The 16228-nt window shown below is 35.6% G+C and overlaps 1 protein-coding gene across 14 annotated transcripts in view; it reads left to right on the top strand.

Moving 5' to 3' along the window:
- NIPBL (NIPBL cohesin loading factor) overlaps window positions 1-16228 on the top strand; it is a 140231-nt gene that overhangs the window by 75582 nt on the left and 48421 nt on the right. For 8 of the 14 annotated variants that reach the window (XR_014939728.1, XM_015848466.3, XM_015848472.3 and 5 more), the window contains one exon: window positions 4980-5612. The exons of 3 other annotated variants lie outside the window; for them this stretch is intronic. Coding sequence is in view for 10 of the 11 variants with exons in the window: in XM_015848466.3 (XP_015703952.2) it covers window positions 4980-5612 (633 nt within the window). In the remaining variant the exon portion in view is untranslated. Of the gene's footprint in view, window positions 1-4979; window positions 5613-14978; window positions 15010-16228 lie in introns of those variants that run through there. 3 more of the 14 variants (XM_085529882.1, XM_085529881.1, XM_015848471.3) reach the window with 2 other exon arrangements.

The raw sequence follows: 16228 nt of genomic DNA, 5'->3' as shown, positions 1-16228 counted from the left end.
TATTAGTATTGATTGTGAATTGTTTTAGCTAGGTTTTCAGGGAGAGTTTGTCTGATTCCATTATAATGAGGTTCGTTCCTTGTGAAGGTGATTAAGATCATATTAAATAGAAAAGTATTTTGTCCTTCCCATTTGTACAGTGTAATTGCTGTTTCTTAAAATCTTTTGACAGTAAGTTGTTAACGTTCCTCAGATTCTGTCAACACCAGCTTCTCAGCCTTTGCAACAGACAAACATCAGTACAGTATGGATGGTCAGCTTCTGCTTGCAACTCTTGTTTCTGATACAGGCCAAGATGCCATTGGCCTGGGCACAGTGCTGGCTCATGTTCAGCTGAGCATCAGCCAACACCCCCAGATCTGTTTCCTCTACATAGTCTTCCAGCCACTCTGCCCCAAGCCTATAGCGCTGCCTGGGGTTGTTGTGGCCAAAGGGCAGGACTCGGCATTTGGTCTTGTTGAACTTGATCCCACTGGCCTCAGCCCAGCTATTCAGCCTGTTCAGATTGTTCTGTGGGGCATTCGTCCCAACTTGGTGTCATCCACAAAGTTACTGAGGGTGCACATCCAGGTCATCAATGAAGATATTGAACAGGACAAGCCCCAACCCCTTAGGAACACCACTTATGACCACTCTCCAGGTGGATTTTAATCCCATCAGCAGCCATCAGGCCAGGCACCAAGAAAACCACCCCATGGTCAAGAAAACACCCAAAGTTCTTGCTATTGCTCCAGCCTGTCAGCCATGCATTTATGAGATGAGTTTTCCTGGTCCTCTCAAGTATCCCTCCCTGCCACTGAAGGGGTACAGGAAAGCACCACCTGTACATCCGCTCCCTCTTTGTTCACTAACTGCCCTAATCCCTAAAAGTCCTTTCTGATAATCCTCAGGTTTCTCTCAGTGCTGGCCTGAACTGGCAGTAAAAGATAATCAGAGGAGTGAATCAGTCTAAGTTTCCTAGAAATATTACAGGGAGGCCTCATGCTTCCCTATGGTAGTGTCCTGTGTTAATGTCTGGAGAATCATGTTGTAATGAATTTTAAAAGGCATAGCACTTTGAGAATTCATGGTGTTTCTCTCCAGAAGCAAACTATCAAGCAAGTATTATATATTACACTAAGTATTATATATTACACTTTGTTTGTTAACTATTTTTTTCCTGGTCTTGATGCATAACAGCAATACCTCTAGCAAAAGAGCATGTAGGATAGGTGAAAGGTTATTCTTTGAACACCTGGGAACCTTTACCTCAAAGTGATTTACAGGAAAATGAAGATACTGTCTGCAGTGAATCTTTTGAAGTTGTTGTGTGACTGAAAAGCTAGTGATTCTTCTAAATATGAGTTCTGTGTTCTTGATCCCATTAAGAATTGTTTTTTAGCCAAGTTGGTTACAACCAAGAATGTGACTAGTGATGGGACTTTGGTGCATCAACTTTGAAAGTGAAGTAGTTGTAGAGAGGCTCAAAGATGATCAGAGAGAGTATCATGAATGGTTAGGTAAGATGCAAGTACTGCAATATAATTAGAAAATATGCAGTCCAAAAACTGTAATATTTAGATATCAGGGGTGTGTTTAACCTCCTGAACAGAAGCTTATTTCTTTGCTACCCAAAGTACAGAAGTAAAATGAACAGGTGAAACCATTTCACAGGGGAGGAAAAAAAAAGTATTTTTGAAACTTTAAATTCTTAAGGTGGCTGAGTCAGTGTTAATGTAATGCATTTTGTTTTTGCTTGCATTATAAAGGATATAAAAAAAATCATTTCAAACTTACAGAAGAAAATAAAAAAATATATGTTAAAAGTGCTAATGCAGCTTGTAAAACTTCTTCCATACTCAGTGCCATCTATCACTTAGGAGACTAATATAACCAGTCCCTAGGTTATCACGAGTGGTCAGGATGACTTTGTAAAAGAGAAGCTATAGACATATTGTTTATGGGTGTATTTGTTCTTTGTAGAATTTTTACTTACATGGTGCCACCGACTTAATTGTATTGGCATTATCTGGTTCATCATCAGTCAGTAATGATGGAATGACCTTCCCATATCAGAGGAAGGTCTCTTTTATCTCACAACTTCAGTATATTCTTGCCATACAAAGAAATTTGGTCAAGGTTCTTTCACTGTTACCGTGCAAGTTCAACAACAGAAAGTCAGTTTTTTGGGTTTTTTTTCTTCTCATGATCTAGTACAAAGCTCTGCATTTAGGCTGGAAAGCTACTTATATATTTCTCTTCTCTTTTCTAAAAGAATATTCTGCCAGTGGAGTAATTTACAAAGGGCACTTCCATAGATCATCATGTTCTACTATGACAGCATTTACCTTCTCAGATTCGTAATCTTCACAGCTTCAGCAAATGTATCATACCTGTCTGTCTTTTCTTTCCATAAAAATATTTCTCTTATTGTCAAAAAGTCTTGTGAGAGCTTTGCTCTCAGATTAATTTCAAGCCTTTGCCCAAATGAAATATTCCAGACTGACTACAGTAGCAACAGGCAAAACTTTTTCTATGTAATGAATGAATGATGTTTTGTCTAAGCATCCAACAGCAAGGTGTGTGTTCAGTGTATGATACGTGTTCAAAACTATTAACATTTGTGGTACAATTAAACTCATCCAAAATACACTTTTTTCCCCCCCCAGTTACTTCAGAGTCTAGGTATTGTACTACCTACATCTATTTATTGCTAAAGGATTAACATCATCTTTAGATATCTCAGAACATAAACATTTAAAATGAAGCTTATAGCTTCAATGCCTTCAGGGGGCAGATAGCTATTCGTAGTGCTGCCTAGCAGAGGGAAGACTGTACTTTATTTCTTCATTTGCTAAGTACATTGAATGCAATGTACTGAAATCCTTCTGACCTCCAAATCCAAGTAAACTCAAAGATTAAACAAAGATACAAAAAAGCAACTCATCTGTTGCTGCAGTGCTGTTTTTCAGCATGAAAAAAAATACTACCAAATCAGAATGATCTTGTCATATTTACTTAAAAGTTTAAGGCAAGGGAGAATCGTATCTTTGTCCTCTCTTTTAGTTATAACTGTAGAACAAAAACATTCCGGTATTTCAGTTTTAGAGATATTCATATAAGTGATTCAAGAGTAAAAATATCAGTAAATCCTCTTTGAAAAGTTTTGAGCTGCCTCTAATATTTGTAGACAAAATGCAGCCTTTGTTTCCACCTACTCATACTATGGTATGCTGTGCTTTATGCTGACACAATCTTGCCTAAAGAGATGGTAAATAGGATACGTGTGTGTGCGCACATCTGCGTATCAAGAACAGGCAAGAGAGAGTGTTGCATGGTGCAGTCAGAACCTTGGTATGTTGCATCTAATTTAAGAAGGTGCAATGGAGCAGCAGAGAAGTCTTCAGAATGAGGATGAACCAAAATGGGGCTTCCCAATGTTGTAGATATTATTAGCAGAAAATAGAGTTTGTTTCTCATGGTGAAGGAAAACTGCATAAGATACCCAGCATTACATGCGCATCTCACAGAATGTAACGTTATAGAGAGAAATGAACATATAACAGTCTGCAAAGTTGTCAGTAAGGAAACAACTTTCATTTGAACTGGAGCTTTGCAAGACTTATCCATTCTTTCTGTCATTTACAGATCAGTACGTTGTTTAATGATTGATACTACTTAAAATATCTACTATACATTTAAGCTGCAGAATAAATCTGCTTACTTGTTTAGTAGTGCTTCTTGAATGAAGCATGTGGGGGTCCTGTCTTCCAATAAATTTTTGAATGTTTTTAGAAGTACTGACTTACGGTGGTCTAAAACAGAATGGCTAACAATACCTCAGTCACCTCTTTCTGAAGATCAGTATTCCCTAGTGGATGAATGGGATCAGATAAATGTTTCCTTTGTTTAAAGAGAAGCAGGCTGGAGCCTCTTTTCTTTCTCTTTCTTTCTTTTTTTTTTTTTGTTTTGTTTTATTTTGGTTTTGGTTTTGTTTTTTTCTCTTAGTTTCTTTTCCCTTTTATTTCCTTATTCCCTTTTTTGTTTATTTATTTATGTATATATTAATGTAAGTTAATTGCCTTTCAATTTTTTTTTTTCCCTGGGCTAATAGTCATGGGGAGCTGTTTTAATTTGAAGAAAGAAAAAACTAAATGTGCTGAATTGAAGAATGTTTTTAATGAAAAATGTCCACTTTTAAAATTTTTTTGTAGATATGCCCAAAGCCTGGAATTACTGCATGTAGAAGTAAAAATTCATATGTTTAAAAAAAAAAAAAAAAAAAGAGAAAAAATAAAATAAAAAAAGAGGTGAGGTATGGCAGAGAATGGTAAAATACCTTCGGACGATTATTGTTTTCTGGATAATAATGGGAAAGTGGGAAGGGGGTAGAATGAGTTTATTATAAAAAAAAAAGCAACAACAAAACCAAACTTGAAAATGAACTGCCAGAGTCAAGCAAGAAGGAAAGGCCAATTTATCTTTTAGGGTGTTTTCAATTTTCACCTTTCTGTGAAAATGTAAGGTAGGGAAAAACCCCTAAGCTACATTTGTATGCTTTGGGTTTTTTTTTTGTTTTTTGTTTGTTTGTTTTTTCCTTCGACCCTATGAAGATTCTTTTTTATCTTTTTCTGCAGTCAATTTGCTTACATTTTTAATAGTTGATATTCTAAATCTGCAGGGTTTTTTTTTTTCTTTTTTTTTTTTCTTTTTTTTTCTTTTTTTCCTTGTTGTGGAGGTGGTGGGGTTTTTTGTTCCATCTTCTCTGAAATGATCCCTTCTCCGCCTGCAGTTGCCAAAGATTCGTAGGAAATAGAGTGCTACTATCTGGATTACATCTTGATCTAGGAATATTGTGCTTCCTACCAATCTTATTTAGATCTTTTATGAACACAGATATATTTACAAATACACATTAAAATATGTAGGTTATATATAGTGTGTTTTTATATAAACATGAAACAACATAACTGTTCAGTTTTTCTGAATTATTATTCTAGGATCAAGACCACCTTTAATCCTACAATCTCAGCCTCCACCTTATTCATCACCTAGAGATGTTCCCCCAGACATATTGTTAGATTCTCCAGAAAGAAAGCAAAAGAAACAAAAGAAAATGAAGTTAGGCAAGGATGAAAAAGACCAGACTGAAAAAGCTGCAATGTATGATATCATTAGTTCTCCTTCCAAGGACTCCACTAAGCTTACATTAAGACTCTCTCGTGTAAGATCTTCGGATTTGGACCAGCAGGATGATATGCTTTCTGGTTTGGAAAACAGCAGTGTGTCAGAGGGTGATATTCCTTTTAATGTGCAGTACCCAGGACAGACTTCTAAAACACCCGTTACTCCACAGGATGTTAACCACCCACTAAACGCTGCTCAGTGTTTGCCGCAGCATGAACAGACAGCTTTCCTTCAGGCACAACAAGTGCCTGTTTTACAACAGAACACTTCAGTTGCTGCAAAACAACCTCAAACTCCTGTGGTACAGACACAGCAACAGGTTTCGCAACAAGGAACTATAACGTCATATGATGAAGTAGAATTGGATGCATTGGCTGAAATTGAGCGGATAGAACGTGAATCAGCTATTGAAAGGGAGCGATTTTCAAAAGAAGTGCAAGATAAAGGTAAAAGGATTGTGTGTGTGTATACACTATATATTATACTAGTATATATATACATATATATATATATGCCTACAAAACTCATATATATATATATATTAAAAAAAAAAAATACTTCCTTTCATTGTCACATAGTTCAATTCTGTTTACTCAGTGTAGGTTCTTCTACAACATTCATCTCCATTCCCCTCCAGCAATGAACTGTAATCTCTCCTATATGCATATTTTTAATAGTTGATTTTCCTTATTTGGGGTCTTACTGTGTGGAAAGCGAAGTTCTTATGTTTCAGAATTCTTTCTTATCTATTCTTACTTGAACCACCAGACCGAATGAAGTACGATTAACATGCCTTTTAAAGCTTCTAAAATCCCAGCAGTACCATACTTCAAAATTTGCTCTAAGTTATGTTAGCTGAATTATTTATGCTTACATTACATAAGAAAAATCAGAAAAAAAATATTCTCCCATCTTCATATTCCCATTTAAACCTAATGTGAAGATGTTAGATTATAATCACATCTATTCTTTTCAAGCACTGTAATGATTGATTAAAACGTACTATGTTGTATCCAGTGTTCACCTGGATTTTCATTATTATTATTCATTATTATGCAGGTATTATAATTTTTAGAGGAATACCATATCTGCATGATCTCTAACACAGAACCAGATGAGCCTCTGAAATGTTTTCACTTCAGTGGCTATACTTGTTCACTTAACTGACTTTGTTTGAATCTATTTTATTTTTTTTGTTTTTGTGTGGTTTGGTGGTCTTTAGGCTTCAAAAATCAAAATAAATGTGCAAATCTTGAAATTAAGATTTATTTTATGAATGAGGTAGTTATATGTTAACACAAGTATTTCTCAAGTATTTCAGAGCTTCCTCTGCACTGTGTTTAACTTCTGAGAAAAAAAATAATCTTATATAATGCAAATTTACTACATAATTTCAGGAACAATTTTGCTGATGTGTAAATGGAGCAAATTCTAATTTTAAAACCTAGTAGTTGAAAATGACTGATTTTGGACATACTTGTAAGGATGTAACTATTTTTATGTAGAGTTTGGGTTTTAGCCACCAGAGATAGCGTGTTTTCTCCCTATTCATGGTGTGTGTGTGTGGTGGTGGGGGGGGGTTGTTTGTTTCTATTTTATAGGTATCAGAAAAGAGAGAGGGAGAGTGTGTATATCAATATAATTGCTGAGGTTACTACAATTTCAGATACTTGTCATTTAGTAACTAAATCAAGCCCTGCTAGAAAATGTTTGTTAATCTTTGTAGAAAGTGGATGCTCACCTCATGAGATCCTTACTGCCTTTAATTTTGATTTAATGAAATGGATCATTTTTATACTCTGTTTACATCATCTTGTAATCAATAATTTTAAATTTATTCGTGGGGAGCTTGGGATCTGTCTCCTAATATTTTGTTCTAGTAAAGTTGCTTTTATTTTTTCAGTGCTAGGTAGATTGAGCAGCATGCTTTAGATAAGAAACATCTGGGAAAATACAGTGTATTTTTTATGGTGTACCATAACCTTCAAAACTTCAAACTAAAGTCTAAAACTCTTCCTTTTTTTCTTGGTTTCAAGAAATTATGTACTTAAGTTGTGAAGTTTGTGTGCTGTTATTATATAGCCACAGGCAGACTGGCTTTTTTCCTCTTGGGGAAAGGAATGACTTTTTTGTGATGTAGTCTCTCTCCTTCATCATTGCTTGATAACCATCTCACCAAATAATTGTTCCAACTCTATGCTTCACTTGTACCCGTATCCTTTCCCAGATCTCAGTTCTTCCAGAGTTACTGTGGATCAGGTGCAGGAGTTACTGCCCTATTTTGGGATAAATGATCACCATTTATTCGTTGGTTTATGGTGCTTCAGTGCTAGATTGAAGCCGTATTCTCTCTGCCAAAGTTTTAGTCACGATTAAAGCAAGTATTGAGTAGAAGGGTTATCGCCTGTTTAATGGCAGGTTACTTGAAAACCTGTTACATTGGAGAAAATACAGTTCTTATTTTGGGTAACATTTCTGTGGTTGCTTCTAAGTTGATCCTACTTCTGCAAGTTGGTATGCTCAGGGATTGTTCTATACTTGCTTTGGTTTGGTTTGACGTGAGAACGAGAAAGTTATTCAATGGCTCCTATCAAAATCTGCTTGTTTGAAATATGTCCTCTAACTCCTAAATATGTTGTGATGTTCTGAGAAGCTGCTTACCGTGTTTGTGTGAAAACCTGGCATTTGTGCACTTTAGAACATTTATCATGAATTTAGATCATATTATGTCCAGAAGATAAGCAGGTGTAGCATGTATTTGGACAAAGTACAGCAGGATGGCATAGCATAAATGATACTGCAAAATAGCTAGCATCCCTCTAGTGCTTTTATTGTAGCTGTTAGCACATGCGGAAATTTGCATGGAAGTGTCTTTAATGCTTTTGTAATTGAGATGTATGTTGAATTCCTACTGCAGGCATGTATCATTTTCTCTGTATGCAGCCTTTTTTACCTTTTGTGAAGTACTTTCAGTAGAATTGCACTCTCTCAAGTTTTGGTAGCAGGTCAGTGATCTCTTCTGTCCATTTTTTAGACATGAAATCTCTATAGTGCAGTGCTTCATCAGGGCTTAGAAGATGCTTCTTTTTAAAACAGTAAGGTTTTAGCTGGGTATGCCATGTTCTTTCCAAGGTTTGGGACTGGCAGTGTGGTGGAACTATTCCAGGCAAGAGGAGGAGATGGTTTTCTAGGAGTTCTTGTTAAAAATCATACAACCTCCACTCTTAATTAGGGCAATGGGACAGAAGGTCCTTAGCATTAAAAGTGGACCTATAATATTTGGAAAATAGGGATTTAGGGCTCTTTGGAAATCATAGTACCTTCCATAATATAACCACTTACTCACTCCCCCAAATCTAAATAAAAACATCAGAAATTTTTAGCCGAAGTCTCTCAAACTGAGAGGCATTCTCAAGTCCACAGCTGGATCACTAGTTTTGCAAAGGTGCCTTCTATGAAACTCAGTATACTTTTTCTGCCACCATATTCTCATGCTTTTGCTTTCTGAAAAAGTGCAGAAATCACTTATGCAAAATTTGGCTTATTTTCCTAAATGTGTATCAGGTGTAAATAAGGACAGATATTACAAAACAGAACTCTTGTCTCCATGTATGAGTGCTTTTCTGTACTCTTATTTTTACAACTCTATCCTTTCAATGTATTTGATTTCTTGCATTTGAGTGGTTTAATTGGTTTTATCACAGTAAGAAGGTACAAAGTTTGAAAATTCATTTTGTCCTTTTCCTCTGTGTGGAGGGACAAGATTACACCTGTCCCTTCTACTTTCAAGAAATTCTCTCTGTATGGATACATTTTGCGAGCAACTTGTATGTATGAGTTATTGAAAGGACTAATTGGAGATTTTGAATATCAAGACTCAGCACCAGAAGTTTCATTCTAGTATGCTTTTTGAGTCAAGTGTCTTTACAACAAAGTAATAGCTGCTCAGGTCTTTCCTTCTTATTGCTTCTCTCATAATGGCCTCTATATTCCCATCAGATACGAGTTGCCAGCCTGTCTAGATCATATTTCCTGTTTTGAAAAGATATATAGTGTCATGGGTAGATCCAGGTACTGTTTATCAAGACTTGAATCATCTAACTAGTCATAGTTTGGGTGATTCTGAAGGGCTAATACAGAAAAAGATTATCTTTTTCCACAATGATCAACAAGTTAACCATCCTCTGCTTAGGTTCTTCAGGATATCTTTCTCTTATAATCCCTGTTAGTGGTCACATTTGCTGTAGTAGTTGTTGATTTTGAATGCTTCTGAAAAAGAACAGAGATCCCTGCTCTGAATCCACTCTGTTCACACAAATAGATCAGTTATTATTTCACATTCTGAAACTGACAATGCCAGGAAATCCTATCAGTTTTAGAAACTTCTCTCCCAATAATTTTTATGCTTCTTGGTAATATTTCATTTCAGGCAAGGAGGGTGGTGTTCAGCACGAAATTTTGTTTTGGTAACCTCAGTACCAATGTATCTTTTGTGGCTGTTCAGATACAAATGGTTTATTTTTCGGTATAGTCAAGCAGATTCAAAGCTGGTAACCTAAAGTTTTCCCAGAACATTACATTAAGTTCTTCACCTTCTTCAAGATTTAGACCTGTTCCTGAATTAGTTTTCATGTTCAAGGCTTTTACCTCCAAAGCTTTCATGCTTTTGTTTTGTTTTGTTTTTAAATCACATACTGCAAATCAAAATTATGTAGGATTTATAAGATAATAGTGTTAAAAGGAGCCCTGAATCTTTCAAAAAAGGGAAAATAGCTTTGGAAATTACTTGGAAAAAATAAACAGAGAGGAACCCCTCATTTTTCATAAACTCTTTTTCAAATTGCTTTAGATTTCTTAAAATTCAGATTTGTTTGCTTTTAATTTAAACTAGTCCACATGTAGTATACTGTGTTCACTGTTAGATTTTTAGGCCAGTTCTAAGAAGTGTTTCTATGATGCACCATTCATAAGAGACTAAGTAAACTGTTCATCACTAACCGTTTTACTGGAGAGGCTAATATGTGTTGTTTCTTTAAAAAGAGTCAAGAGTATTAGAAGCATCTTTTAAAATAAGACAAGCATACTCATATCTATGTTTTTTTCCCTGTATGTTTTACATCTGAGCATCCATTTTGCCCACTTCCTTGGGGTCTTAATTTAGGTGCTTTAAATTAGGAAGAAAAAAGCTGTAATAACATGGTTTCCACTAAATGGATCAGTTAGGGGGCATTTGGATGCCTGCTATGGGCCCTTCTGGTTTAAGTTCATTGCCAGTCCATAGCAGCAGAGACACACATCACAAGAGTGTGAATCTGCCGGAGCAAAACTATCAAAACTACAGCTATAGGTAAGTAAACTTTTTCTCATACCTTTTAAGTTCTTATCCAGCTTCTCTCCCTTTCTCGCTTTACCCCCATCTTTCCCAAATTCTCTTGAACAGGAATTCAACAGAATATTGTTAAGAATTAATATTTTAAGTAATATTAGGTAGCCAATGAATGAAATGAAAGAATACGTCGTTTTAATAATTATTGCCCTTCACTTCCAAATATACCTTACTTTAGGGATTATAATAGGGATTTTATTTCTTTATCAGTGAAGACATAAGTGTAGGCATTTGTATAGTAATCTGTCATATCCCCTTTATTGCACGTTAAATGGTAGGATTTATAATATTACTTGCCCAGTAATTACTTTACTTCTTATGAGATAGTCAGTTTTCTGTGATGGACTTAAATCTTGATGGAGAAATGGCTTGTTAATTAATAAAGCTTTTTAAGAATTTAAGCCCAACATTTCTATAAGTGGTAGTCACTGAGTTCACTCTGACATCATCCTAAAATGATGTTGATCTTTTTCCATTATTATACTATATGAATGTTACTAGATCTAGTCAGTTGAAGACATTTTTGAGTGTAAGTGAAGATGTCAAAATATAGTCATCTGAAAGGGAAATTAAAAGGATTCACCAATAAATGTTAAAATCCTTTGGTTTGCTGTTCATGGAAATGAATAAAAAATAATTGGGTTTGTTAATCTGCGACACTTGAAATAAGTAGCATTCAGTAAACCTAATGTTTTTGCTTTCTTGTTAAATTAGGTGTTGTATTCTGTATTATAGAAGTAATTGCGCTTCAGGTTTTTGCTCAGTTTTTGTTGTTGTTGTTGTTGTTTTTAACAACTTGGTTTAGAGAACAGTAACTGTTCACAATAATTCTTCTATAATTCTCACATGGTTAAAGACCAGCATCCATGTCAGAAAAATCTATATTATAAATGAATTAAAATACTTGTTTTTGTAGGGAATATTGTTAAGTTCAGGGAATTTAAGTTATGACTTCCAGTCTCTAAACAAAAAGTGTAGATACTTGATTATACTTGTCTGTAGTTCATTTCCTGTTATCCCCAGTTTCTTATGGAGTCTTGTAGTTGACAGGGAATAATTAGTTGCAAGACATTTTCTGGTCAGAATGATTCCTAAGATCATATTTTATAGTCTAGCAATGCTGTTGACATTATTGTTGCATTTAAGAAAATGAGCGAAACTTGCTAAAATGAAGATTCTAAAGTTACACTCCAAGGAATGTCAGAGCCTGCTTTACTCTTGTTGTGTTTTGTCCTGGATGAATTTGCACATCTCTTCTAATGGGCTTTCTTTTTTGCAAGGAAGACAGAAGTTTGTTCAATTCTTTTGACGGGTTGCTAAAAATTAGCCCTTCGGTCTATTTATTTATGGAATCTTTGTAATTATGTTCCGTCCTGAAAGTTTTCCCTTACCAGAATCATTGCCCATTCTCTTCCCTAAATGAGCAAGCTGTCAGACTGAAATTGCTCAGCTTTGTTTACTCAGTCTCTCCTGCAAGTGGAGGAGCTTGTGCTGTGGGAATCCATTCTTGTAATTGGAAGGGAATCTCTTTGATTGTTCATGGCTTTGATTGTTGGAATATTACAGAAAAGCTGAGGGGAGAGCAGACTTTCACAGTCAGTGATGCTGAATGTTTATGAAGAAGTAGCAGTATGAAAATGGCTATTCGCCCTCATTCAGTTGCTAGGCCAAACATCTGTAACATTAAAGTAATTTAATATATCAACCATTGTGATACATAGATCACATTTAGGTCTCTTAGGTGTTTCTGATCTGCAGAACAATTTTGGTTGGTGGGACAGGGTGTTTGGACAACTGTGGAAGAGATATGTAAAGAATGTCTAGGAAAAGTGAAATACTTGTCAGTAAACATAATTTTGCTACTTGAGAGTATGGTTGTCGGCTATTTGATGGAAGTTCCTCCTCTTGATTGGTAGCGTAAATAAGATAAACTTGTAATTGGACTCTGCCTGACTTGTATTGTTGAATACCAAAAGGTCTTACAAAAAGTTAGGATTAGACTGCTAGGTTGGATATGTTTAGTACACTTGTACTAACTGTTGATCTAAATAGTACAAGTAAGTTGCATTTCAAATGAGCGGAGGCATAACCATGTGATCCACAAGGAGTGGCAGAGTTGTAAAATATTAGACTCCTCATTTTTATTCTTTAAAAAAAAGTCTATCCTGGAGTCATCAAAATGGTTGATCCAGAATTCAGTGTTGAGGTTCTGTCTTCTTTGCAGTTCTTAAGAGGAGTACCTACACATTGAACCATCCCAGAACTGAAGTCTCCAACTTAAATCTTTACAGAGTGTAAATGAGGAAGAGATAACTTTACTGTTGATTCTTCAAGGTCACTTGTGATCATTCAGAAATTTCTGGATTTTAGTGTCTGCAAAGCAGCATTAGTGAGACTGGAACGTTAACATTCTGCTATAACAAGGCTCTGCAATCTTATATTTCTTTTTGAGACTTTTTCTCATATATTTTTAAAACACCCGTTTCTGTTTGCTAAATAATACATTTTTTATTCTATTTTATTCTTTTGCTGAAAGAGTTCAATGTGATACTTAAGGCAATTATTGGATTCTCATGAAAGCAGTAACATTTGGGAATTTCAGCATTAGTGATGTTCTGGCTGCTGCTTTGGAAAAATTTCAGGTTGAGACATTTCTTTACCCAGCTTCCCGCATCCAGTCTCTGTCCTTCTTCCCGCATCCAGTCTCTGTCCCTAACATTTACTCAGCTTCAAAATACGTCTGTTTTCAGGACGATGCTTCTTCATGCGATTGACTTGTCATTTCAGCAGAAATGAATTTGGAGTTATTTGTGGTTATTTCAGCGCAATTTCATTTTGAACAAAAGTTCCATGGTAATTAAATAGTTTCTAAATCTGAAAGTACTGATCATTTTGACACATAGAAATTTCCAAGAAGAAAGCCATACCTGTCTTTAAGAATACTATTGATAACAGGACAGGTAAGACATAGCCTCTTGGAAATAAATAAAACTTTTTTGGCTCAAACCTGTGCTTTCCTGCAATGTTTAGTTTCTTGAACTGCAGTGACATTTAATTTGGTACGTCATCTCTATTGTATTTTAGAATGAGGTAGCTTATGGGCACTAAATTGCTATAAACTGGTGAATGTGTTGCTATGTTAGGAGAATATCCATATGGATTTTTCCAGTAGAAAAAATGCTTCTTTTGGAGAATAACTGGGATCAGACAGTACTCTGAACTGTCATAAGTTTGTTCAAGGGATCATTTTGGATGTATCTACATTCGTGTTATAAAACTAGAGGAAGAGAATAATTTTTCTAGAAATAAAAGAATCTGAAGGTGAACTTGGATGCCCAATCTCTGATGCGGTCAGAAAGCTGTTCTAACAACATTTTCATTATGTTACAAAAGTTGTTACAGAGTAAAGCAAAAAAATATCACACTTTGCTAATCTCCAGCTTCTCAGCCTACCTGTTCAGAATCCTAACAAGCTTTGGATGTAGGTCGGTGGAATCTGAAAGAAAAACATTAGTCTTATAGATCCTGATAGCAAAAAGAAATTCCAGGGTCTCCGGACTGAAGTGGATGAAGATTAGACATTTATGCATTGAAGGATATGAAGTGCATTTTAATGGATATTTTTAAGGTCCCTATGTTTGTTTGTTCATCATGATTCTGAGGGGTCCTTGAACTCATTCTTTAACAAAGTAAATTTATGTAAATTTGCGTATGTCTTATCGTAAAAGAGGAGATTTCAAGACATCCATTTGCAGAAATTAATTAACCTTTGCTCAACAGTCTGTTGATTAAGCTCATATAATTCAAAGTGCAGTTTAGATTTGATCAAGTTCTTGAAGACCAGTGGTGTTTTTTGCCTTTCACTCTTCTGCAACCATCATGACAACTTAAAAAGTTTTTGTGCTCACTCAGTGGATTCTTTTTTTAGTTATTCTTGATGAAGATAGTGGTACTGTGTATTCATCCTACTTGTAATGGATGCCCTTGTTACAGCTGGTATTTTGTCCTAGATCCAAAAATCTGTTAGAGGCAAAACTGTAATGATCAATTCTAGTTCTGAAGATGGCCATCAAGATGCACTGGAAATATGAAGAAATCTATGAGTAATCTTTCACACTGTCTACAGCCACCTTGCCCTTTAGGGAAATAAAACTTTGAAGGCATCTTCTTCTCAGATAAGAACACAGGAGGTTGTGGTTGTGACAAACATCAGTATTCAGCTGTCAAGAGAAATGAAGAAGGCCCATCAAAAATGCTCTGTGTTTAGAGGGAATGTACCAAGTCATGATGTGATCGTCTGTTTATAAGTTCTCAAATTACAAGTAGACACTTTGGATGATGAAGATGAACAGCATTTTGTGCCTGATCAGTTACAGAAGTTCAAGAGTGAAAATTGGTCCTACCTGAATTGTTTTGGTTGTATAATCTTGGAGCCCTCAGCATGAGGGCTCTTAAAGGTGAGTTTTGGTTGATCCAGCTACAGCAGTTTAAGGCATCACAGCTCTTAGCCATCAGCCTTGCTTGGCAGTAGGGGTAGCAAAAGGAGACATTTCCTTGACTCTTAGCCAGCTTTTTCAGTCTGACAGGTTAATGCAACTCATCTTTGCTAGCACCATAAACAGATGCACTGCACAGTGTGAATGTTTGTTCCCTTCTGCTACGAATGATAAGCTCACTTACAGGAATGGAACAGTTAAGTGGCAGCAGTCATGTCTTAAAGGCTACAGTTCAATTAGAGCTATATGAAACCTTTTTGTGTGTGGCTGATGTTTCTGAGTTAAAATGAAGAAGCTGACTAATTTTTTCTTAAGAGCAAACATTTCTTAATTTGTATTTCAAAATTCACGAAGTTGTCAGTTGAGAAGATAATGTGTACACGTGTGTGCACTTAAAAGAAAATAAGAAAAGAAAAAGAATATCTGAAACTTATCATCTCTCATTCTGGAGGCGCCCACTTCCCTGACTATTCCTGAGACCTACCATGAAGTTCAGTGGGGTCAAAGCTCGAAGGTCTCAAAGTCACAGAGAGAAAAAGAATTTTTGTCACTCTATGAAGATTTTATATATTATATATTAAATTTTAATCATTAGTTTATAGAAATTAATATGCCCTACACAAAAAATAAATCTGTGCTGAAAAGCTGCTTCTTCTAGGTAGCAAGTTTATCATAAACTTCTAAGTGGCACGTCTATCATAAATTTGACAGGCTTTCCTATAGGATTTTGTTTTGACTTTTGAAAAGTAACTTATTTTCAGTTGATGGCTTTTCTGCATGGAGTTTGTTTTATTTGTCTTCACTGCCTACCAACCATTAAAGGCTGTGTATAATTTTAAAACTGTAGGAAGTGGAAGTGCACAAATAGATTTGAGAATGAGAATGATGGGAGATAAAAGGCCTGTCCACATTACTGAAATTTACTTGCTGTGCAGTGGGGCTTGATGATTTCTGGACATCCTTTCCAGCCCCTACCGTTTGGCTGTTCTGTGATTCTCCTTGTCCCTGTGTTCTGATGTTAATTTTGAAGATGATCCTTCCAAGTTTACATTGTTTTGAAAAAGAATCTTCTAAAACATGGCATTATAAGACATATTTTGTCATTTTTGTTTACAATTTATACAATTTTAGGCACATCTTTGATTGCATCCTTCTTAGACTTCCGCTGCGCTCTAGAAGA

Source organism: Coturnix japonica, chromosome Z, assembly GCF_054131305.1.
Source record: "Coturnix japonica strain WE chromosome Z, WE-NBRP24, whole genome shotgun sequence".
Lineage (NCBI taxonomy): Eukaryota > Metazoa > Chordata > Aves > Galliformes > Phasianidae > Coturnix > Coturnix japonica.
This window is presented reverse-complemented; position numbering and strand designations above follow the sequence as displayed.